Here is a 24,685-nt window from a genome sequence, read left to right on the forward strand (position 1 = left end):
AATTATAGTTTTGGGATTTTGGGGAGTTTTTCAGTTTTTGTTTTTTTGAGATGGGGTCTTGCTCTGTCACTTAAGCTGGAGTGCACTGGTGATGGCTCACTACAGCCTTGAACTCCTGGGCTCAAGGAATCCTCCCACCTCACCCTTCCATGTAGCTGGGACTAAAGGCAAGCACCACCATGCCCCACTAATTTTTTTCATTTTTTGTTAAAGACAGAGTCTCACTCTGTTGACCAGGATGGTCTCTAACTCCTGGACTAACATGATTCACTTGCCTTGGCTTCCCAAAGTGTTGGGATTACAGGTGTGAACCACAGCACCCTGCCAGGTAGTATTATTATTCTTCATATTATTGCTATCCAATTATGTGGTACTTTGTATGTGTTGAGGCCGTTGCTATATAGGAAGACCTGCAGTTGCTATCTAGGAAGGCCTGCGTGTGAGTTATCAGTTAACTCCTCTTCTTTTGAGGTATATGCTCTTTACTTTTTATACTGTATACTCATTATCTCCATCATATAGTCATACACAGGTTAAATATTGTTCTCAAAGTGACACAGCTAGTAATCATAGAGCTAGGATGACAACATCCAGAGATTTGAAAGAGTGTGATTGAGAAAACAGGCACTAAGAGCATGTGGAGTTAATAAGCAGTTAACAGCAATTCAGGCAGTACAATGCTGTTCAACATGAATGGTTCTCCTTACTGTGTTTCTGAGATTGTACCAGCCCAGATATGTTTATTTGAATCAGTCCTGAGGTACCTCAGAATTTCCCAAGGAAAACATACCTGTAGACTGGTTCTGGAAGAATATAGATCAGTTCTATAATATCCCCAGTCTCTGGTTTCTGTGGAAGGTAGGGTGGTTCATCATCCTAGGAGCTTGAGTCCGTTGAAGAATCCAGGAATCTAAATAGAACATACGTCGTAAGTCATTGGTACCCAATCAAAATAGAGCTTGGGCCGGGCATGGTGACTTATGCCTGTAATCCCAGCATTTTGGGAGGCTGAGGCAGGCAGATCACTTAAGGCCAGGAGTTCGAGACCAGCCTGGCCAACATGATGAAACCCTGTCTTTATTAAAAATACAAAAATTAGCCAGGCAGTGGTGCCACATGCTTGTAATCTCAGTTACTCAGGAGGCTGGGGTGGGAGAATTGCTTGAACCTGGGTGGTGAAGGTTGTAGTGAGCCAAGATCGCACTACTGTACTCCAGCCTGGGTAACAGATTAAGACTCCATCTCAAAACAAACACACATAAACGCACATAAAATACCCATAGAGCTTGGATCCTAAATCAGTCATTCATTCTAGATAATCACAGGAGAGGTCCACCTTAAGTAGCAGCCATACAAAAAGAAATCAAGGTGAGGATTATTCACACTAGGAAAAGTTTAAAAGTTCATATCCACCATGGCCTTTAGAATCCAAGGAAGAGGAGTCAGAATCCAGGAGATAACTTTTAAGTGCTTTATCTCAACTATGTTACAAAACCTAAGGCTTGCGATTTTCCTTCAAAAGTCCCCTCTTTGTGGTCTGTAGTTTCTTAGGCCTTTTTTTTTTTTTTGCAATATTCCAATCAAATATCTAGAGTAGAATAGTTACTAGAGTATTACTTGTTAGAAATGTAAGGTTCCTTTTAATGTGAACCTGTTCATAATTTTAAATCAGGCAGAACTGTTCATAATAGACCTTGGGCATATCAGAAGAGGCCAAAATCTCACTTCTGTATTTTACTCAGAGATTTAAAATAAACACATGTAAGTTCATGTTATGATCCCTAAATCAACCAAGTACGGAGTGTTTTTTAACAATTTTATGATTTATTGAAACAAAAAACCTTGCTTTTTCTAGAAATCTTCAATCATTTCATAACCTTTATGCCTGAAAATAGGAAAAATATTTCAATTCCAAAAGTGTCACAAAAGTAGAGAAACACTGATGACTTGACCAAATTGAGGATATATAGTTAGTCTAAAATAGTGAAAATGAATTACAAATATTATTTAAGTGCAGATTTTTATTACTCTAAAATACACACATAAAATAACTACCAGCATTGGCAATAGAGGTACTAAGCATCCTCTTTACAAATAAATGGTTGTTTTTTTTTTTTTGAGACGGAGTTTCGCGCTTGTTACCCAGGCTGGAGTGCAATGGCACGATCTCGGCTCACTGCAACCTCCGCCTCCTGGGTTCAGGCAATTCTCCTGCCTCAGCCTCCTGAGTAGCTGGGATTACAGGCACGCACCACCATGCCCAGCTAATTTTTTGTATATGTTTTAGTAGAGACGGGGATTCACCATGTTGACCAGGATGGTCTCGATCTCTGGACCTCGTGATACACCCGCCTCGGCCTCCCAAAGTGCTGGGATTACAGGCTTTAGCCACTGCGCCCAGCCAATAAATGGTTGTTTTAAAACTCTTGTTTAAGTGAATAAACCTGTGCTGTCTTCTGTACACTACTAATTTTCTAAGAAAAAAATTTCCCTCTGAAGGACTGCTGCTTTCCGACAGCCTATTATGAATCGGTGGTACTGAGTTCTGATGAATAACACAAGTATTCCTCATCTTATGTCAAAGTAAACAAGTGTGATTTCCACATTAGAATATTCTAAAACCAAACCTTCCTCTTGCATCTTTTCTCTATTCTCTAACTTCTGGTTTCAGTTCTGCTTACCTTGGTCTTAGATTCTGTTTCCTGCTTAATACTAAATCTTTGATGTTGAATTACTATATGATTTTCCAGTATTTGGTTGTAGTTCTATACCTGTCCTATTTGTTCCTTTATGCTTCTGATAGATCTCTAATTGATAATAACATTACTCACCAATTTGAACTTTCTTAGTGTCATTGATTATCCTGAAGAATCCCAAAATGTATCATTTTAGTGTATCAGAAAAATTATACAACAAACATTCACAATGAAACTTGCTTAAATGAGAAGGCATGCTTCTTGTACACAGCATAGAGTCATTATTTATAAGCCAGTTTGAAAATCCTTTTCTTTCAATAGTCAAGGTTCTTTTTTTTCTCGAGTGGCAGCCTCTTCTGTTTAGAACATTTAAATTGCCTAGAAATTTTGACTAACATTCCATTTGTTTTAATTCTTTATGGAATATCTCCCTACCTACTACTTACTTCCTAAAAAAGGATAGCATGAAACATGCTAAGGTAGCTATGTTCTATCCTTAACTGTAGCTTTGACAGGTGGCATCTCAGTAATCAAAAGGAAGAAAATGTGAGTAAAATAAAAAGGAATTCCATTTAATAAAAACTGTTTAGCTCATGGTTTTAAAATTGTTAGACACTTTATGCTTATAATCATGAATTAATGTAAAAATAAGTAGTGAGTTTTATATGTGATCTTCCTCTATCATTTTAGTGGTGCTCACCCACATCTATTTTGTTTTTTAAAGAATCAAGATTTTGATTCATTAATTTAACCAATTGTTTTTTTTTTTGTTTTCTATCTTAATTTCTGCTTTTGCATTTATTATTTCCTACTTTTGGGTTTCTTTTAGTTTACTCATGTTTCTTTCTTTCTTTCTTTTTATTTTTGAGAGAGTCTTACTCTGTCACCCAGGCTGGAATACAATGGTGAGATCCCCGCTCACTGCAACCTCCGCCTCCTGGGTTCAAGCGATTCTCTAGCCTCAGCCTCCGGAGTAGCTAGGATTACAGCCACCCATCACCACACCCAGCTAATTTTTGTATTTTAGTAGAGATGGGGTTTCACCATGTTGGCCAGACTGCTCTCGAACACCTGACCTCAGGTGATCTGCCCGCCTCAGCCTCCCAAAGTGCTGGGATTATGGGCGTGAGGCACTGTGCTCAACCTAATTTACCCATTTTTCTATGTTTTTGGGTTAAAGACTTAATTTACTTACTTTTATTATTTAATTCTTATTGATATAGGTGTCCAGGGCTAGGAATTTTCATCTTTTTACTACTTTTAATGTATGTCACAGATATGTACTCTTTTCATTATTATTTCTTAGAAATTATTTAATTTCAGTTTATATTTCCCTTATCACACAAGAGTTGTTTAACAGAAGGCATTTTAATTTCCAGGAGGAAAAGCCTTTTTAATTTGGAGGTTTTAATTTTAAGTTCTAGCTTGATTATACTGTGACCAGAGGTGTTATTTGTAAAATTTCTACTTTATGGAAACTACCGACCTTTTATTTGTGCCCTAGAATATGATTGATTTTTGTGAATGTGCCATGTGCCCTTGGGAGGAAAGTATAGTCTTTATCAAAGTATGGTGTTCAATATAAAGCCAAAAGATCTGCCTTAGTGATTACTTCTTCTAAACCTTTTATATTTATCTCTACTTATTTTTTGTCCACTTGGCCTGTCTCATACTAATTGTCTGTTAAAGCCTTCTGTTATTACTGTGTTTTCAGTTCTTACCATATCTTCTGTGGATTTACGCTTTATCCAGGTGATTGCTGTTATATGGTACATATCTTTATTGTGGAATGTGGCTTTTAACTTTAAGTACACTGCACTTTGTTTTAGTTAATGCTCTCTGGCTTGAAGACTACTTAGTTTGGTATCAGGATTTTAACCTGTACTTTCTTATTGTTTTCATTTGCCTGGCAAATTTTTGTTCATCTTTTTATTATTAGCCTTTTTGAATCTGTGTGTTCTTAGGCATACTTTTTTGTACATAGCAGTTTTTTTTAAGCCAGTTTGAAAATCCTTTTCTGGGGAACGATCCAAGATGGCCAATCGATAACAGCTCAAGATTGTAGCTCTCAGTCAAAGCACAGAAAACTAGAGGACGCCACACTTTCAGATAAATTCTGGTCGCTCACGGAGCAGAAGATCCCCAGTGGAGGAACCACACGGGTCGCCAGTGCGACTCTTGTGGCTGGCGCAGCGGTTTTGCCAGCACCTCAGCTCGGCAGCTCTTGAAGCAGTGTAAACAGGGCTGGCTCTCCTTCTGACCGAGGCTTGGAGGACCCACACGGGCCGCCAGAGCGACTCTTGTGGCCGGCTCAGCGGCTTCACAGGCACCTTGGCGCTTGGAGCAGAGTAAACAGGGCCGGATCCCCTTCTGACCAAGGTTTGCAGGATCCACACGGGTCCCCAGCACAACTCCTGAGACCAGCGCAGCAGCTGTGATGGCACCTCAGCGCGGCAGCTCTCGGCGCAGAGTAAACGAGACTGGTTCCCCTTAAGACCAAGGTTTGGAGCCCCGGGAAGGCAGAGTCGCCCATTACGGACATAAGAAGGAAGCCAGACTGGAGAATCCTGGGCAGAAAAGCACCGTCAGTCTTAACGCCGCTGTTCTGGCCCTGGGAACTAACAACCTGGACGTCCACTTAAGAGACGTAATCTGAAAGTTGGTAATTTCAAAGACGACAGGAGGATAAATTTACAATAATGGGAAGAAACCAGCATAAAAAGGCTGAGAATACTCAAAATCAGAACGCCTCTCCCTCTAAAGAGGATCACAGTTCCACATCAACAATGGAACAAGGCTTGACGGAAAACGAGCGCATCCTAATGACGGAATCACTCTTCAAGGAGTGGTTAATAAGAAACTTCAGTAAGTTAAAAGAACATGTTGTAGCCCAACGTAAAGAAACTAGGAACTTTGAAAAAAGGTTTGACGAAATCCTATTGAGAATAGACAACTTAGAGAGAAATATAAGTGAATTAATGGAACTGAAGAATACAATACAGGAATTCCGAGAAGTATGCACAGGTTTAAATACTCAAATTGTTCAAGCAGAAGAAAGGATAACAGAGGTCAAAGTTCAACTTAATGAAAGAAAACAAGAAGACAAGATTAGAGATAAAAGGATAAAAAAGAATGAGCAAAGTCTCCAAGAAATGTGGGACTATGTGAAAAGACCAAATTTACGTTTGATAGGTGTACCTGAATGCGACGGAGAGAATGAATCCAAGCTGGAAAATACCCTTCAGGATATTATTCAGAAAAATTTTCCTGAGCTAGCAAAGCAGGTCAATATTCAAACCCAGGTAATACAGAGAACACCACAAAGATATTCCTCAAGAAGAGCAACCCCAAGGCACATAATCGTTAGATTCACCAGGGTTGAAACGAAGGAGAAAAATACTAAGGGCAGCCAGAGAGAAAGGTCAGGTTACCCACAAAGGCAAGCCTATCAGACTTAGAGCAGATCTCTCAGCAGAAACTCTACAAGCCAGAAGAGAGTGGGGGCCAATATTCAACATCCTCAAAGAACAGAACCTTCAGCCCAGAGTTTCATATCCAGCCAAACTAAGCTTCACAACTGAAGGAAAAATCAAATCTTTTATGAACAAGCAAGAACTCAGAGATTTTATTACCACCAGGCCTGCTTTACAAGAACTTCTGAAAGAGGCATTACACACAGAAAGAAACAACCAGTATTAGTCTTACTAAAAATATACCAAAAAGTAAAGAGCACCAACATAAAGAAGAATTTACATCAACGAATGGATCAAACAGCCAGTTAACATCAAATGGCAGTAACCCTAAATTTAAATCAACTAAATCCCCCAATCAAAAGACACAGCCAAAACCCAACGGCATGTTACACCTGGACCTGTTTCACATGCAAGGATACACAAGACTCAAAACAAACGAATGGAGAAAGATTTACCAACCAAATGGAGAGCAAAAATAAATAAATAAATAAATAAAAAAGCAGGAGTTGCAATTCTCATAGCGGATAAAATAGATTTTAAAGCAACAAAGATATAGTGGTAAAAGGATCAATACAACAACAAGAGCTAACGATCCTAACACCCAGATACATAGAGACTTAGATTCAATGAGACAGAAAATTAATAAGGATATCAAGGACTCGAACTCAGATCCGGAACAAGTAAACTTAATAAATATTTATAGAGCTCTCCACTTCACATACACAAAATATACATTCTTGTCAATACCACATCACACCTACCCATAGGTTTAAATGAAACATTGATTGGCCATTAATAATACCCATTTTTTTTCAGAATAAAGCAATATTTCCATTCACCCTCCCTCTCTCTCTTCCTCTTTCTTTCTCTCCTTTACTCATTTTTTTTTTTCTTTCCTTCTCTCAAAAAAAGAAATCAACTTGTAAACCTCTAGATCCAGGTCGGCAATGTCTCTCTCATTGCTTGAATTCCTTCCTTCCCTTCCCTTTCTCTCTCCCTCCCTCCCTCCCTCCCTCCCCCCTTCCTCCCTTCCTTCCTTCATCCCTTCCTTCCTCCCTCCCTTCCTCCTTCCCTCCCTTCCTGCCTTCCTCCCTTCCTCCTTCTCTCCCTAAAAAAAAAAAAAAAAAAAAAAAAAAAAGAAAGAAAATCCTTTTCTTCCAATAGGCAAGTGAAGTCCCCTTACATTTATCAACATGACTGTTTGGTCTAAATTCTGTGGTATTATTTTCACATTATTATATTATCTTGTGTAATTACTGATTGTGCTATATTTGTTAGAGTTTATTTGGTGTTTCTTTTTTATGTTTTCTTTATAAAATTCTTTGTCATTTAAGAAGGTTGTGTTTTTTACTCTCGTGGTTACTTTTGTATTGATGCTTTTTATAGTGCACTTTTAAACACCCATTTTCTTACTTGATCTTTTAGTTTTTGTCAGTTTTAAGTGGTGTCCTTTGACAATCTATTCCATTTATAACAGTCTATGATCTTTAACTTTCCGCTTTTTTCCCTCTTCCCCGTTTTTACAGTTGTTCTCCATTGTTATTGCACATAATATTTATATCACTGTTCAGTGCCATTACCTCATATTTGTTTTTCTCAACTCTATAATTGAATATTTAAATATTCACTATCAGTCTCTTTGCAGTTGTCTAAGTCTTGTTTTTTAAATGTTTGTCTTTATCCTTTTTTTCCCAAATTTAATTTAAAAAATTTAGAACCTACACAAAACCTTGAAGATCTTCCCTGGTTGTGGACACTGCCACATTTTATGGTGTCTTTGGGTGACTAAAGCTCATTTAGTAGAATCCTCAGCAGAGGCACACAGCACAGTGTTCTGGTTCAGACAAAACTGCTTTTTTATGGCTTCAAAACCTTTTGAAGGAGATCTTGGCTGGCAGTAATAACCTTAGTTTGTACTTTCTCTCCTTTCTTGAAAGTAATACTCCACTCTAGCTTTACTGTGTACGTTGTTTTAATAACCTAGTGCCAGTCTAATCTTCTTGCCTTTGTAAATTATTTCATCTTTTTTGTCTGGAGGCACTGAGGATTTTTTCATTATCTTCAAAGTCTTAATATTATTTTACTAGAATATGTCTCAGAGTTGATCATTCTTGGTCAATTTTCCCTGGTATGGAAAATGTGTAGATTGAGGTCTTTATTTCTAGGAAATTTTCTTGGATTATAATTTTAAATAATAGTTCTGTTTCATTGTTCTATGTTTTTCCTTTAGGAACCCCAGTTATAGTCAACCTCCTTTACCTGTCTTCCATTTCAATATTCCTACATCACTCTTTTTTTTTTTTTTTTGGTCTTCTTTTCTTCTTTTTGTGGAGAATGGAGTCTTGCTCTGTTGCCCAGGCAGGTCATGAACTCCTGGGCTCAAGCTATCCTCCTGCTTCTGCCTCCCTAAGTGCTGGGATTACAGGTATGAGCCACCACACCTGGCTCACACCCTTTTTACTTTTTTTTTAATCTAATTTTTTATTCTCATGGTGGTTTTCTTGATTTTCTTCAGTGCTTTTATTAAATTTTTATTACAACCTGTCGTTGCTTGTGTACTTTGTGATTCAGTCTTTATTTCTGATATAATTGTGTCTTTTTCTTCTCTGTCTTTCCTAACTTTAATCAACTCTTGTTTCATCTCTTCCTGTTGGCTTATTTTGTTTCTTGTCCATTTTTATTCTTTGGCTTTACATATCTAATTCAGGGTGATTTTTCATACCCCTAAATGCTTGTTTGAGACCACTGGGTTCAGTTTGGAGTATAATGTTACAGTTTTCTTTGGCTTCATGTTTGTTGTTTGTGGGAGAGACTTTTCATCAGCAGAAAAGATTGTATTCATGTTTTCTGACATTTTGCAGTAGATATAGTCTGCTTTTATCTATTCCAATTCATTTTGTGGACAAGCTTCCTACTTTGAGACTGTCTTCTGCCATGTAGTTTCTTTGTGGGTAGTGGTGTCGGGTGGGAAGGAGGATGGTATACCAAGCTTGTGTTTTGTTTCTGCTGGTTCCTTAATGTTCCCCTCTCATTTCCTTCTTTCCCTTGATTGCCATGGCCCCAGGGGAAACCACCTTTTCTCTCCATATCTCATTCTCCCCAAGAAACAATGCTTCTCTGAGGCCGCTACTTCTTCAAGCCCTTAACCCATTGTCAGGGCTATGGACTATCAAGTTCCAACCTGTGCTTGATATTTTGGCCTTTACTTTTTTACATCAGGGGGTGAATTTATCTGTACTTTTGCTGTCTTCTGCTTACCCTTTCCCTCCCATTTTCTGTACTCCTAGGCTTGTAGTGGTGGTAGGTGGGCTGTGGGAATTCTTTAGGAAAAAGCTTTTCCCTTTACTTGCAGATTATTTGCACGTTGTGGTACTCTATGTCTTCCAGTGATGCTAGGGGTGTGGAGTGTCTGGGTGATTTTATGGCTTTCTGGGAGTATGAGAGGAAGATTTGAAATCAGACCACCATCACTGTTCTCCACATTCAGAATTATCCTCTTAGCTTAAATAAAAATGTGAGCACTATTTGACATCAAAGAAGTTCTTCAACTTTTATTAATGACTTCTATTTTGACGATTTGTGGGTTTTGCTAAAGAGATATTTTCTTCCATTATTTGATGGTATAACTTTATGAGAAACCTCTACCCCAAATCAGAGCACTACTTACCACAATAATTATTAGTTTTAGATTTTTGGTTGCCTTTAACAATCCACTTGGCCATTAAAATTAACAATTTTCACCATAAGATTGTATTCATTTATTAATTTTATGTACTATGTATTTCTGTATAAATAATTATTTTTCTGGAAAGGAAATTATTACTGAATTTCAAATGTTAACAAAGTCAGTTCCTGTACTTCTATGAACTTTTTTCACATAGTACCATATTAATAAGATTGAATCTCTGTCTTCCATAGACAGGAATCAAAAGAACCAAACAGGGAACTATTCATACTTCAAGATCTCTAAGAATAGGTAGCAATATTTAATATGGAATCAAAAGCTTGTGAATCAAATAATGAAGATCTTCTATCAAGCAGTGGCATCACATCTAATGGAGGTATGTGCCATTTATAAAATAAAATGGGAAAAAATGAGAACTAACCAATCTTCATGATATTCATTCAAGCTGCTATTTCTTGTATATTTTGTTTTTAACCACATGGGTTATAGACCACGGTCATGAATGTCTACTATATTGTTTATAATTCTGTTTTTTAGGAAGAAATTCATAGTCTTTTAAGGAATTTTTTGGTTTAAAAAATGTTTCTGCATTGAGGTACTTTAGCCTCAACATGCACCATGCCTCCTTAATGCCTTGTCTTCCTCCTGTGTTTCTTGGTCTACCCTAACTCAGAATTTTGTGTCACTTCACTTCTTTTTTTTCACCTGCTTCTACATCCAGTCAGGTACTGAGACCCTACTGATTTTACCCTTGAAATGTCTTGTGAATCCATTTTCCCCTCTCCATTCCCATTATTGTTGTTCTGCCTCAGGCCCCCATCACCTCTGATCCAAATTATTTCAATCAAAAGGTAATTCCTATGTCAAGAAAACAGACACAATTGTAATAAATCGTTGGAATTTAATACAGGGAATGGGTACATAGGTGTTGAAAGAGCTGCAAAGCCTAAAGGGATGAAACAACAGAGATTACCAGCTGCAGGAAGCTGCTACCAACCACCTCTTGGCTAAAAGGACAATGAGGAAAGCAGCTGTTGTAAAGGCATGGAAGATAGAAGTAGAACCACAGAGAGGGCTACTTGCAAGGAGCTGAAGCCACCACTAACTACCAGATGCCCATCTGAAGCAGTGAGAGGATCATGACCTTGGCTTCCCCGCTTCTGCTGCCTTCAGCTCTTCCACTAGTTTTCTCATTGCAAACCTACCCAGAAGAGAATTAGAAAGGGAAACTGCAGCGCTCAACAGAGAAAGGGAAGGTCAGAGAATGCATTCAAGGGCAATCAGGCAAATGACCTGCACTTTCCCTTTCCTGCCCCTCTCTCCTCATTCTTTCTTTTCAATTTAACGGTCTGTCTCAGAAGCTAGATTCATATACGTTTTTTTCCAGGAGAAATTCAGATTCATAATAGGATAATCATAGATATGACTCATTCTTTTCGTGCATGCAGAGTTTATTCTCAGTTACAGATCTGTTTTACTGGTTGGCTTAAAAACCTTTCTTTCAGCACCCTTATCATATAAACATTTCTACTTTTCAATATGCTCCTAATTTTAGGATGCCATACGCATCCTAAAATGCCATTGTCATCTCCACTCTACCATATATCTCTCTACTGCCCACCTCCACTTGCGAACTTCCTGCATAGCCACATCCTCATACTCATCATTGGCACTGGCGTGTAGTTCACGGGTTGTCCCTCCCTGCTCAGGTACATCATCATCCTGTAATACTGTCCTCCTAGGTGGCCCATCTAAGATCTTAGACTTACAGCTTTTGACCTCTTAAATTCTTATTATTTTAACCTTTATTCTAGTTACCCACTCCCTTATTTTGGATCTTATTACCAAGAACTGATAGACTTCTGAAATTCAACCTCCTGTCTTTTTTTTTTTTTAACAAAAACTCAAGATTTTATTGTTTTTATAATAAAATAAAAGATGACACTGAGAACTGGATCCCTTGGCCCTTTCTCTTCTTATCTCAGCTCAGTTCAAAAGGCTTGCATCTCTTGGATCTGAAGTTGGGCTCAGTGCACTCCAGGCCTCAGCATGATCTTGATAGTTTTGGTCTTTTTCCAGAAAATCAACTTAGTCTGCCCGCCATAGCCATTCTGCTTCCTGCCATCATACTGCTTTTTCTGGGCATACAGAGAATCCTTGCCCTTCTTGTACTGTGTCACTTTGTGGAGGGTGGTTGCCACACATTTTACAGAGAGTCTGGTGGGTTTTAGGAATATTCACCATGCTTATTTGTGGGAGTGTTGTCCATGCAGAAAGAAAGTTGTTTTTTTTTTTTTTTTAACCTCCTGTCTTTCAACTCTCTCACTCCCGTATTCCTAGAGTACACCTATTTTCTGCTCATGAAGGTAGTGGCCCCATGTTACAAATCACTTTTTCTTTAAACAATAAGTGGCTTAGATCCACACCTTGAGACTCTGATTCAGTAGGTCTGGAGTGGAACTCAGGCACTGCTGTTTTTTTATTTTTTTATTTTTACAGCTCCCCAGGTGATTCTGATTTACAACAAAGGTTGAAGAGGTTGAGAACAACTACTCTCGGTTCTGCCATTTTCTCCAAAATTATCAGCCTCTTTCCATCTTCACTTTCTTTTGTATCATTCCTTGTTTCAGCCAGTCACTTGCCAGTGTTCCCAACTTCCTTTCCCCTTTATTATTCTCTTGCACTCTATAGTAAAACACAAATTCTTATCAGGCTGACTGCCTTTTCCATTATTCTTTGAGCTGCTGCAAGATTTTGTATTTGCTAGGGAAAATACACAAATATGGATTTTCCACTTTAAAGTCAGTCTCTTATTTCAATTGGATGCTGCCAAGAAATCTTTCTCATCACCTTAGCTAGGTATCTTTCCAGTTTTCCATAACACTTATTTCAAAATTACATCATTCTTAACTCCCCTCCCCTGTCCTCTTCTTTCTCACTCTCAGATAACATTATTTCCTGATTTCTAGAGGAAGTAGAAGCCCTCATGCTGGTCCTCTCTTTTCTCCCCATGTCCTGTGCTGAAGGCCCACTATTTTACTTAGCCCATGCCTCTTTCTCTCATAGCTCCGTGGAAGAGTCAGCTTCTTAATTCACCACCCATGCTTTACTTCTCATCCCCCACTGTCACCTCCTCCGCCCCTTCAGTGATCAGGCTCAGAAATTACCCCTGCTCATTCATATCTTCAGACTCTTTCTCTCCATTTGCACCTTTGCATCAATAAAAACATGCCAAGACTCTCCCAATCTAAAAACACTGGCAAATACATGTAATGCACAAACCAAAACAACAGAACCCCTTTTCTTCAACCTGTCCCTTCCTGATCTCTCCTTCATAACCATGCCTTCTGAAAGAAAAATCTGTATTCCCAGCTACATTTCTGCACATCCATTCACTCTACAAGCTACTGCCTTACAGCTTTTGAGCCCAGTATTCCAATGAAATCACTCCGGCCAACAGGGCCAGATTCCCCCTTTGCTAAGTCCAATGAACAGCTTTTGTTTATTTATTTATTTATAATTTAATTTAACTTAATTTTAAGTTTCAGGATACATGTGCAGGACATGAAGGTGTATTATATAGGTAAATGTGTGCCACGGTGGTTTGCTGCACCTACCAACCCATCACCTCGGTATTTAAGCCCTGTGTGCATTAGCCATGTATCCTGATGCTCTCCCTCCTCCTGCACCCCTAATAGGCCCCAGTGTGTGTTGTCCCCCTCCTAAACAGTTTTTTATTTTTAAATCTTGTGACGTTGTAGGAAAAATGGAAAGAACAATATGGTGACTAACTTATATACCCTCCAGCTGGATTCACCAGTTGTCCACATTTTGTCATATTTGCTTTATCTCTATACCCGTAATATGTATCTCAGCTTGCCAGACTATCTGAAAATTACTTGAAAGCATCATGATTCTTGCTTTAAAACTTGAATGTGGATCTCCTAAGAATAAGGATGATTTCCTACAAACCACATTATTATAGCTAAGATAAATACTGCCAATACGGTATCACCTAATGTGTTCATATTTATATTTCTCCAGCTATCCTCCCAAAAAGTCTTAGGTATTTTTACTAATCTAGGAGCAAATCAAAGATCATGAATTGTATTTGGTTGTTTGATATCCTTATTGTCTTTAAATTTACAACCATTCTCTCTCTCTCTCTCTCTCTCTCTCTCTCTCTCTCTCTCTCTCTCTCTCCCCCACCTGACCCGTGCATGTTTCTCATGGCATTGGCTTTAAGAGTTCAGACCAGTTATTATAGAATGTATGTATCATAGAATGTCCTCATTCTAGAATTAAAAAAAATTTTTTTCATGTTCAGATTTAAATTAAACTCATTTGACAAGAGTTTTACATAAATGATGTGTATATATATATATACACACATATAAAGTATATGTATAAATTATATACATATATAAATTATATGTGTGTGTGTATATATATATATATATATTTTTTTTTTTTTTTTTCGAGACAGACTCTTGCTGTGTCACCCAGGCTGGAGTGCAGTGGCATGATCTCAGCTCACTGCAGCCTCTGCCTCCCAGGTTCAAGGGATTCTAATGCCTCAGCCTCCCGAGTAGCTGAGATTACAGGCATGTACCACCATGCCCAGCTAATTTTTTGTATTTTTAGTAGAGATGGGTTTCACCATTTTGCCCAGGCTTATCTTGAACTCCTGAGCTCAGGCAGTCTGCCTGCCTTGGCCTCCCAAAATGCTAGGATTACAGGTATGAGGCACCACACCCAGCCAAGTGATGTATACTTTTACAGCATACACCAGGGAACACATAATGCCACATCCCACTAATTTAAAGTTACATTTCCCCCTTTATAATTAATATGTAATCTATACTGTATCTTTTGAAACCTTGTGAATATCCTGCTACTAAATAATCCTTCATTCAATGGCATTAACATCAACTAAAGATCGTTGCCTAAATCAACTGTTACATTGATGATTTTCTAATTTTATCATAGTTATTTATTAGCTGATATTCTTCAGGAATAAAAAAGCTTTCCCTATTATCATTATAGAACCATCTTTTGTTTTTTAATTCAAAGTGCTATGATGCATTGTTGTCACTACTGTTTTTGATTCTCAGTTGTATCAAATTTGACCACCCTCTTAAAGCTGAGTCCTATGTTTTTTTAAAGGCGTGACCTCAATTTATTGCTTTCTGGCACATAAAAATGTTTCAGGCTCACCTTGTATTTTGCCTGTTCCCTCAGACTTGGAATCAACCATTTTGCTAGGAAGTCCTTGTTCCTTTTAGGAGGGAATCATATTTAGAAATCAACATCTGGCATGCATATTGCTACTGAGGTGCTATTGTGTCTAGGACCTTTCAGTGAATAAAGCTTGGAAGTTGATTTTTAAAAATCATAAGTTATAAGCACTGATAACTCAAATTAAAATCCAATACCATAGAGTTCTTCCCTATCATTCATATTTGTCTTTCCTACAGTGAAAACTATAATTTCCAAAGACTTCAGTACATTTGTTCATTTTCTCTCTTCTATAATACACATGAACTAGTTTCTGAATTATAACAACACTAACAACTTACATTAACAACACTAACATTAACAGCTTACTACGTAGCCAAGGCTGGTTGTACAGTGTTCTAACATTAGCACTGTGTTCTAATGTCATTTGAAGGAACAATTTTCTTTTCTCTGTGAGGTGGTTACCAATTTCCTTATTTACTTAGGTTTACTTGTTTCTGTTAGTATTTAACTTATTTTCATTTTGTTTTTAATTTTATTTTTGAATAGTGTAACACTTACATGGCTCAGAAATAAAAACTTTGTGAACAATATGCTCTAATTAGAGTCTTGCTTCCATCCCTGTCTATACCACTCTGTTTCCACCTATCCCTATACCCCATAGATAACTGCTTTTATGAGTTTCTATTTTATTCTTCCAGTTTTTCTTTTTGTAAAATTAAGCAAATGCTACAAACACACACAAACACATACACTCTTCCTTCCCCTTTCTTACAAAGAGGAGGGAAATTAACCTCTACCTCCTCAAGGGAGTAGTAGCAAAAAATTTTTGTACATATTTTAAAACCACCCCCACCAGCTTGCCTTCTGATCACAAATTATATACATTTCGCTCACATGCAAAATACATTCACTCTCTCCCAAGAAGCCCCCTAACAGTCTCATCCTGCTACAGTACCAGCTTAAGGCAAAAATTGCTTTACCTCTTCACTTGTGTGTTTTCCCCATGAGGCCTTGAGCTTCTTCAGGGTTTAATAAGGGAATCAGTTAGCATAAAGTGTACACAAAATTATGAGAAAGTTAATTAATGGGCCTGGTGCAGTGGCTCACGCCCATAATCCCAACACTTTAAGAGGTTGAGGTGTAAGGATCACCTGAGGTCAGGAGTTCGAGACCAGCCTGGGTAACATGGTGAAACCCTGTTTCTACTAAAAATACAAAAAATTAGCTGGGCATAATGACATGCACCTGTAATCCCAGCTACTTGGGAGGTTGAGGCAGGAGAATCGCTTGAATCTGGGAGGCGGAGGTTACAGCGAGCCAAGGTTGCACCATTGCACCCTAGCTTGGGCAACAAGAATGAAACTTCACCTCAAAAAAAATTTAAAAAGTTAATTAATGAATTCTTTAATGTTTAGGTTCTTCAAGTCCATTTTTTGTGTCATCTATTCGTGGTACAATAATTGAAAACACATCTTCAGCTGGGACTTTGACACAGATTCCTTTTTTCCCTAAATATGAAGTGGAACTTGATTCTCATAGAAAAATCATCCCATATCCTGGAAAGGAACACGTTGAACATGTTTTGGAGGAGTATTCACATCAAGTCAAAGATTTGCAGAGAAGACTAGATGAAGTGAGTTGCCTTCTCTTCTAGCACCTGATGCTATTTGGGGGACAACTGTGAGACCCAATATGCACTTTTAAAGCCATACAACTTATTGGAAGAAAAAAACAACAGTGGGTTTATTGGTTAAATTTGTTAATTTGACCTGTGCCTTCTATTTTCAGTATTAAAATTGGGCTAATGAAAAGTCTACATATTTATTTATTTTTGTTGATGATTATTCAAAACACCTTGGTTTCTTGATGTAAAATTTAATGAAACTTGAATAACTCAAAATTATAGTAAGTAGCATTTATCTGCAGTTATAATTAATAATTTAGGTAGACTTGCTATCCTATCATACCTGATTTCTCTTTACAAAGCAATGATGGAGGGAAGGCTTTTTGATGTATGTGTATACATTATGGCTAAATAGCATCTACAAGTATATTTGCCAAAATTTTCAAGTGGACATTATGTAGAATCAATGCATTTTTACAATTACATATTGGGTCTCAGTAGTTCACAATCTAAAAGTCAAATTCCTTACGATCACATACATGCTCTAACCTCTCCCTGGTACATTTTAGCCTCATATGCTACCTATTCTCCATAGGTCCGTCCTATTCTGGCAATATCAGGCCACTTGCTCTTCTTGGATGTACCGGGTTATTCAAGACCTGCGTGCTTTTGCTCAGGCCATTCCTCTTCTCTACTTTGTCTGCCTGGCAAACTCTTATTATGCACTAAGACACAGCGCAGGCATTTTCTTCTGTGAAGCCTTTCCTCTAGATGACATTAGGTATACTCTCCTCTGTACAGTTACTGCCATCTGTGCACATTTATTGTAGTGTTTAGTACATCTAATTTTACTCATTACCACATTGTTCTAACTCTTCAGACTGTGTATGCACTTTTAGGAAAAAAAACCCTACAATTTTATTAACTGCTGAAAATTATGTACCCTAGTATATTATGTAGAGGGATTCAAAAATGACTCAGATAGGACTTACAAGGAATTCATAGTCTGAAATGGGAGCTTGTCATACAAACAGTGGCTTTACCTTATGATAAATACACTAATGAAGATGTATATGTAGACAAAGGAAGCACAGAGTTACCAGTGAGGAGAAGAAACAGTATCTCAATTTGTTTTCTATGTCTATTCCTTAAAAGAGTATGTGACATTTTATTGGCCTTCAATAAATATGTGTTAAATCAGTAAATTTCCTTTCTTGCCTAGGTTTTTGTTTTTCCTAGGGTTCCTAATTGCCTTTCTTTTTCTTTATGCTATTTGCCTTTATCATATCCTTACTAGAAAAAAACATGTCATATAGGTTTTCTATATCCTTCTTTGATGCAGGACACTCCAAGTGTCTTCTGACATTTTACCCAGTCTAGATTAGTTTCTCGATAGGTCTCTTGTATAACTCTTTTCCTAAGACTCGTGCCTCTACTTTCCAGTTGGATCCATGGTTTCCAGGATCCAGTTTGTTTTCTATTTTCTTTCTTTTTTTTAAATTAAACAAAAATTTTGTGTGTATGTACTAGGTATATATATTTATGAAGTACATGAGCTATTTTGGTATAGGTATGCAATGTGTAAAAATCACGATAGAAAATTGGGCACCCATCCTCTCAAACATTTATACTTTGTGTTGCAAACAATCCAATTATATTCTTTTAGTTATTTGAAAATTTAATTATTATTGACTATAGTCACCCTGTTGTACCATCAAATACCAGGTCTTATTCATTGTATTTTTTGTAACCACTAATCATCTCTACCTCCCCCTCATCCCCCTACTACCCTTCCCACCCTCTGGTAACCATCCCTCTACTCTCTGTCTCCATGAGTTAAATTGTTTTGATTTTTAGATCCCACAAATAAGCGAGAACATGGGATGTTTGTCTTTCTGTGCCTGGCTTATTTCACTTTACATAATGACCTCCAGTTCCATCCATGTTGTTGCAAATGACAGTATCTCATTGTTTTTTATGGTTGAATGGTACTCCACTGTTTATAAGTACATTTTCTATATCCATTCATCTGTGGATGGACACCTAGGTTGCTTCCAAATCTTGGCTATTGTGAACAGTCTGCAACAACCATGGGAGTGCAGATATCTCTTTGGTATATTGATTTCCTTTTTTGAGGGGTATATACTTAAGAGTAGGATTGCTGGATCATATGGTAGCCCTGTTTTTAGTTTTTTGAGGGACCTCCAAACTGTTCTTTATAGTGGTTGTACTAATTCACATTCCCACAAACAGTGTACAAGGGTTTCTTTTTCTCTGTATCCTTGCCAGCATTTGTTACTGCCAAACTTTTGGATAAAAACCATTTTAACAATGGGAGTTGATATCTCACTTTAGTTCGGATTTGCATTTCTCTAATGATCAGTGATGTTGAGCACTTTCTCATATGTGTGTTTTCCATTTCTTCTTTTGAGAAATATCTATTCAGATCTTTTACCCATTTTTAAATCGGCTTATTAGATTTTTTCCTATAGAGTTGTTTGAGCTCCTTATATATTCTGGTTATTAATCCCGTGTCAAATGAGTAGTTTGCAAACCATTTCCTCCCATTCTGTGGGTTGTCTCTTCACTTTGTTGATTGTTTCCTTTGCTTTTTAACTTGATGTGATCCCATTTACCCATTTTTGCATTGGTTGCCTGTGCATGTGGATTATTACTCAAGAAATTTTTGCCCAGACCAGTGTCCTGGAGAGTTCCCCCAGTGTTTTCTCATGGTAGTTTCATAGTTTGAGGTATTAGATATAAGTCTTTAATCCATTTTGATTTAATTTTTAAATATGGTGAGAGATAGGGATCTAATTTCATTCTTCTGCATATGGATATCTAGTTTTCCCAGTACCGTTTATTGAAAAGACTTTTTCCCTAGTGTATGTTCTTGGCACCTTTGTTGAAAGTGAATTCACTGTGTATTAGTGGATTCATTTCTAGGGTTTTTTTGTTAATCAATGAGAGCTTGTTATGTTGCTCAGGTTGGTCTTGAACTCATGGCCTTGCCTCCTCAAGCACCAGGACAACTGGCTGGAGCCACTGCAGCTCCCTACGTTCTTTATTCTATTCCATTGGGCTATGTGTTTGTTTTTATGCCAGTAACATGCTGTTCTGGTTACTGTAGCTCTGTCATATAATTTGAAGTGTGATTCCTCCAGTTTTATTCTTTTTGTTTAGGATACCTTTGGCCATTCTGGTCATTTGTGATTCCATATGAATTTTAAGACTGTTTTTTCTGTTTCTGTGAAGAATGTCATTAGTATTTTGATAGGGATTGCATTGACTCTGTAGATTGCTTTGGATTGTATGGACATTTTAACAGTATTGATTTTTCTAATATTTTCTAACTTGATTTTTCTAATTCATGAACATGGAATATCTTTCCGATTTCTGGTGTCCTCTTCCATTTCTGTCATCAGTGTTATAAAACACTGATAAATTATTTTTGTTCTTTCAAAAACAACAAAAGAAATTCTTTTGTTGTTTTCATTGTTGAGATCTTTCACTTCTTTGGTTAATTCCTAGTTATCTAATTTTATTTGTGGAACTTGTAAATGGGATTACCTTTTTGATTTCTTTTTCAGATTGTTCACTGTTGACATATAGAAATGCTATTGATTTTTATATGTTGACTTTGTATCCTGCAACTTGACTATATTTGCTTATTAGCTGTAATAGTTTTTTTTTTTTTTTTTTAAATGAGACGGAGTTTTGCTCTTGTTACCCAGGCTGGAGTGCAATGGCGCGATCTCGGCCCACCACAACCTCCGCCTCCTGGGTTCAGGCAATTCTCCTGTCTCAGCCTCCTGAGTAGCTGGGATTACAGGTACACGCCACCATGCCCAGCTAATTTTTTGTATTTTTAGTAGAGAAGGGTTTCACCATGTTGACCAGGATGGTCTCGATCTCTTGACCTTGTGATCCACCCGCCTTGGCCTCCCAAAGTAGTGTCTTTAGGTTTTTCCAAATACAAGATTATATCATCTGCAAACAAGGATAATTTGACTTCTTCCTTTTCAATTTGGATGTCTTTTATATCTTTCTCTGTGTGATTGCTCAAGCTAGGACTTCCAGTACTATGTTGAATAACAATGGTGAAAGTGGGCATCCTTGTTGTGTTCCAGATCTTACAGGAAAGGGTTTTAGTTTCTCCCCATTCAGTATGATGCTTGCTATAGTTCTGTCATATATGGCTTTTATTATGTTGATCTTGTAGGTGTGCTCATTGTTTTCTATTCTATACCCAGTTTTTTTGAGAGTTTAACTTTATCAAATGCTTTTTCCACCTCAATTCAAATAATCATATGGATTTGTCTTTCATTCTGTTGATATGATGTATCACCTTGATTGATTTACATATGTTAAACCATCCCTGCATCCCGGGGATAAATCCCACTTGGTCATGATGAATGATCTTTTTCATGTATTGCTGAATTCAGTTTGCTAGTATTTTGTTCAGGATTTCTGCATCAATATTCATAAGAGATACTGGCCTGTAGTTTTCCTTTTTTGATGTGTGTTTTTCTGGTTTTGGTATCAGGTAATACTACCCTCACAGAATGAGTTTGGAAGAAGTTTCTCTTCCTCTATTTTTGGAGAATTGAGTATAATTGGCGTTAGTTCTTCTTTAAATGTTTGGTATTCAACAATGAAGCCATTAGGTCCTGGGCTTTTCTTTACTGGGACTTGTTCAGGTTTTAGATTTCTTCAGAAGAACACCATCACTGTGCAGATAGTTTTTAAAATTCGGTCTTCCTATTGAGGGAGGGGTTAGGGAATGAATGGTGTAGGCTTCTATTCCACCATCTTGCTCTGCCTCCAGCCTTTCCCATTTTCCTTCTTAATATACTTCTTCATTTAGTAAAAACATATCTTTGTTAAATTCTTAAGAAAAAGATACATTTTATATATCATTGCATGTCTGAGAATGACTATTTTATACTCATACTTGATTGGCTCAGTAAAGTTGAAAGTAATTTCTCTCAATCTTTTGAAGATATTGTGCTTTTGCATTCAGTATTGCTACTTATATGTTTATCTGGTTCTTGTTCCTTTGCAGATGATTTTTTATTTTTTAATTAATTGAATTTCATTTTTACCATCCTTTTTTTTTCAAGTTGATGAATGACAACTTTATTTTTCTTACACTTTTAAGGCTGAACCTTCATTTAAATTGAAAAGTATGGTAACTGTATTTACTCATTAAATATTATTAAAGTTTTCTAAAACACAACTTGAAAACATCCAGCATGCTTGTTTAATATCAGTACAATAAATTCAAGACCAAATACACATGTTACATGCAGCAAGACTAGATTACAAATTATCATAGTCGTCGTCATCATCATCATCATCATCATCTTCATGTTTTCTTTTCAATGCATTTGATGATTCATTGGCAGTATTTTGTGATGACACCATATTAGTGATAATAAGAATGTTTTTGGACCCAATTAATGATGGATTAATGAGAACATTCTGAACTGCTGAAGTTGCAGGAATTGAAGCTTTTATGGCTGGAGACTGCAATGTAGGCATCTGCACTGTAAACCTTTGTCCTGTGAGGGACATGGGAGTCCCCACTTTAGTTAAAACAGACATGGTCTGTGGGGTTGGTGTGCCTAGTGTGGGAGTACTTGGTCTGCTAGTAACCGAACCAACACTTAACCACAGGACTGTTATTCTTCCTGCAGAAGTTGATGCCTTTTTCTCTAAAGATTTCAGCCTATAGTTTGGAGCTGTTAAGCAATACCTATCAGGTGGCAACCTAGGACCTGAATATGGCTTGATTAATGGCAAAGGCGTTTGATTTCTTTGCCTTGCGATATCTAATAAAAAATCTCTTGGGGGAGTAAAGGTAAAAGACTGGTCAGCACGGCACTGGATTGCCAATCGCACACCATCTGCATCAACGGTAGCTTTCTTAGCATGGCTTGAATAAATTTTTGCATCATCTAGAATTGTGGTCACATATCGGAAGGCAAACTCCAACATCTGATTTATAACTCTTGGCTCATATTCTGTAATCCCCATATCTTTCAGGATTTGTCATCTGTGCATCTTTCAGCATGCTCTTGGGAGAAGCCATCTTGCCAGACCCCATGCTATCCGATGATCAGACTTCTCGAGCTAAATCACCCACATTAATGTATTTCAGTCCTGATTTTGATGCAAGTTCTTTGCCTAGTGTGGTTTTTCCAACCCCTGGTGTACCAGTGAGCAGGATGTTCGGAAGCAACATGGTCCTTGCTGCGACTGCTCCGATCACCTCGCTCAAGCGCCCTTTGCACTACGGGGAGGAGCCGGAAGGGGCGGGCAGCATCGAGAGCCCATGGGCCCCAAGGACCTGCAGGCCCACCGCGGCATCCCCGGCCTGCCCCGGGGGCCCAGCTGCGGCCCACTAGTTACCTAGCTTTCCCTAACACATTTCCATGGCAAAGCTGGAGGGTGGGCATAACTCCTTTACCATCTTTTTCTTTGTCTGAAATGCTACTCTAGTGCGCTTAGGTATGAATTTATTTTTTATTTTTATTTATTTATTTTATTGCATTTTAGCTTTGGGGTACATGTGAAGAACATGCAAGATTGTTGCATAGGTACATACATGGCAGTGTGATTTGCTGCCTTCCTCCCCATCACCTATATCTGGCCTTTATCCCCATGCTGTCTCTCCCCAACTCCCACCCCCCACTGTCCCTCCCCTATTTCCCCCTGACAGACCCCAGTGTAGGATGCTCCCCTCCCTGTGTCCATATGTTCTTATTGTTCAACACCCACCTATGAGTGAGAACATGTAGAGTTTGATTTTCTGTTCTTGTGTCAGTTTGCTGAGAATGATGGTTTCCAGGTTCATCCATGGTTTCTACAAAGGACACAAACTCATTGTTTTTTTAATGGCTGCATAGTATTCCGTGGTGTATATATACCACATTTTCCCTGTCCAGTCTATCATAGATGGGCATTTGGGTTGGTTCCAGGTCTTTGCTATTGTAAACAGTGCTGCAGTGAACATTCGTGTGCCTGTGTCCTTACAGTAGAATGATTTATAATCCTTTGGATATATAGCCAGTAATGGGATTGCTGGGTCAAATGGAATTTCTATTTCTAGGTCCTTGAGGAATTGCCATACTGTCTTTCACAATTGTTGAACTAATTTACACTCCCACCAACAGTGTAAAAATGTTCCTATTTCTCCACATCCTCTCCAGCATCTGTTGTCTTCAGATTTTTTCATGACTGCCATTCTAACTGGCATGAGATGGTATCTCAATGTAGTTTTGTTTTGCATTTCTCTAATGACCAGTGACGATGAGCATTTTTTCATATGTTTGTTGGCCTCATGTGCGTCTTCTTTTGTAAAGTATCTGTTCATATCCTTCACCCACTTTTGAATGGGCCTTTTCATTTTTTTTCTTGTAAATCTGTTTTAGTTCTTTGTAGATTCTGGATATCAGCCCTTTGACAGATGGGTAGATTGCAAAAATTTTTTCCCATTCTGTTGGTTGCTGGTTCACTCTAATGACTGTTTGTTTTGCCGTGCAGAAGCTGTGGAGTTTGATTAGGTCCCATTTGTCTATTTTGGCTTTTGTTGACAATGCTTTTGGTGTTTTGGTCGTGAAGTCTTTGCCTATGCCTATGTCCTGAATGGTTTTGCCTAGGTTTTCTTCTAGAGTTTTTATCATGTTAGGTCTTATGTTTAAGTCTTTAATCCATCTGGAGTTAATTTTAGTGTAAGTTATCAGGAAGGGGTCCAGTTTCTGCTTTCTGCACATGGCTAGCCAGTTTTCCCAACACCATTTATTAAACAGAGAATCTTTTCCCCATTGCTTGTTTTTGTTAGGTTTGTCAAAGATCAGTTGGTTGTAGATGCATGGTGTTGCCTCTGAGGCCTCTGTTCTGTTCCATTGGTCTATATCCCTGTTTTGGTATCAGTACCATGCTCTTTTGATTACTGTAGCCT

At 37.8% G+C, this 24,685-nt stretch overlaps 1 protein-coding gene, 1 non-coding gene and 1 pseudogene across 24 annotated transcripts in view; 1 reads left to right on the forward strand and 2 right to left on the reverse strand.

The window, feature by feature from the left end:
* Positions 1-24,685, forward strand: part of CCDC158 (coiled-coil domain containing 158) — a 130,090-nt gene that overhangs the window by 10,973 nt on the left and 94,432 nt on the right. For 17 of the 23 annotated variants that reach the window (XR_001910607.4, XR_013533069.1, XR_004740862.3 and 14 more), the window contains 2 exons: positions 10,088-10,230; positions 16,511-16,728. The exons of 2 other annotated variants lie outside the window; for them this stretch is intronic. Coding sequence is in view for 16 of the 21 variants with exons in the window: in XM_035293494.3 (XP_035149385.1) it covers positions 10,161-10,230; positions 16,511-16,728 (288 nt within the window). In the remaining 5 variants the exon portion in view is untranslated. Of the gene's footprint in view, positions 1-213; positions 329-10,087; positions 10,231-16,510; positions 16,729-24,685 lie in introns of all 23 variants that reach the window. 4 more of the 23 variants (XM_017970483.4, XM_035293498.3, XM_054253632.2 and 1 more) reach the window with 3 other exon arrangements.
* Positions 11,206-11,277, reverse strand: LOC118152592 (small nucleolar RNA SNORD50). The gene has a single exon (XR_004741337.1). It is a non-coding gene; the product is annotated as a small nucleolar RNA SNORD50 (small nucleolar RNA).
* On the reverse strand, positions 22,042-23,042 carry LOC100396857 (transcription initiation factor TFIID subunit 9-like; annotated as a pseudogene).

The sequence above is a fragment of the Callithrix jacchus genome, chromosome 3, assembly GCF_049354715.1.
Source record: "Callithrix jacchus isolate 240 chromosome 3, calJac240_pri, whole genome shotgun sequence".
Classification (NCBI taxonomy): Eukaryota; Metazoa; Chordata; class Mammalia; order Primates; family Cebidae; genus Callithrix; species Callithrix jacchus.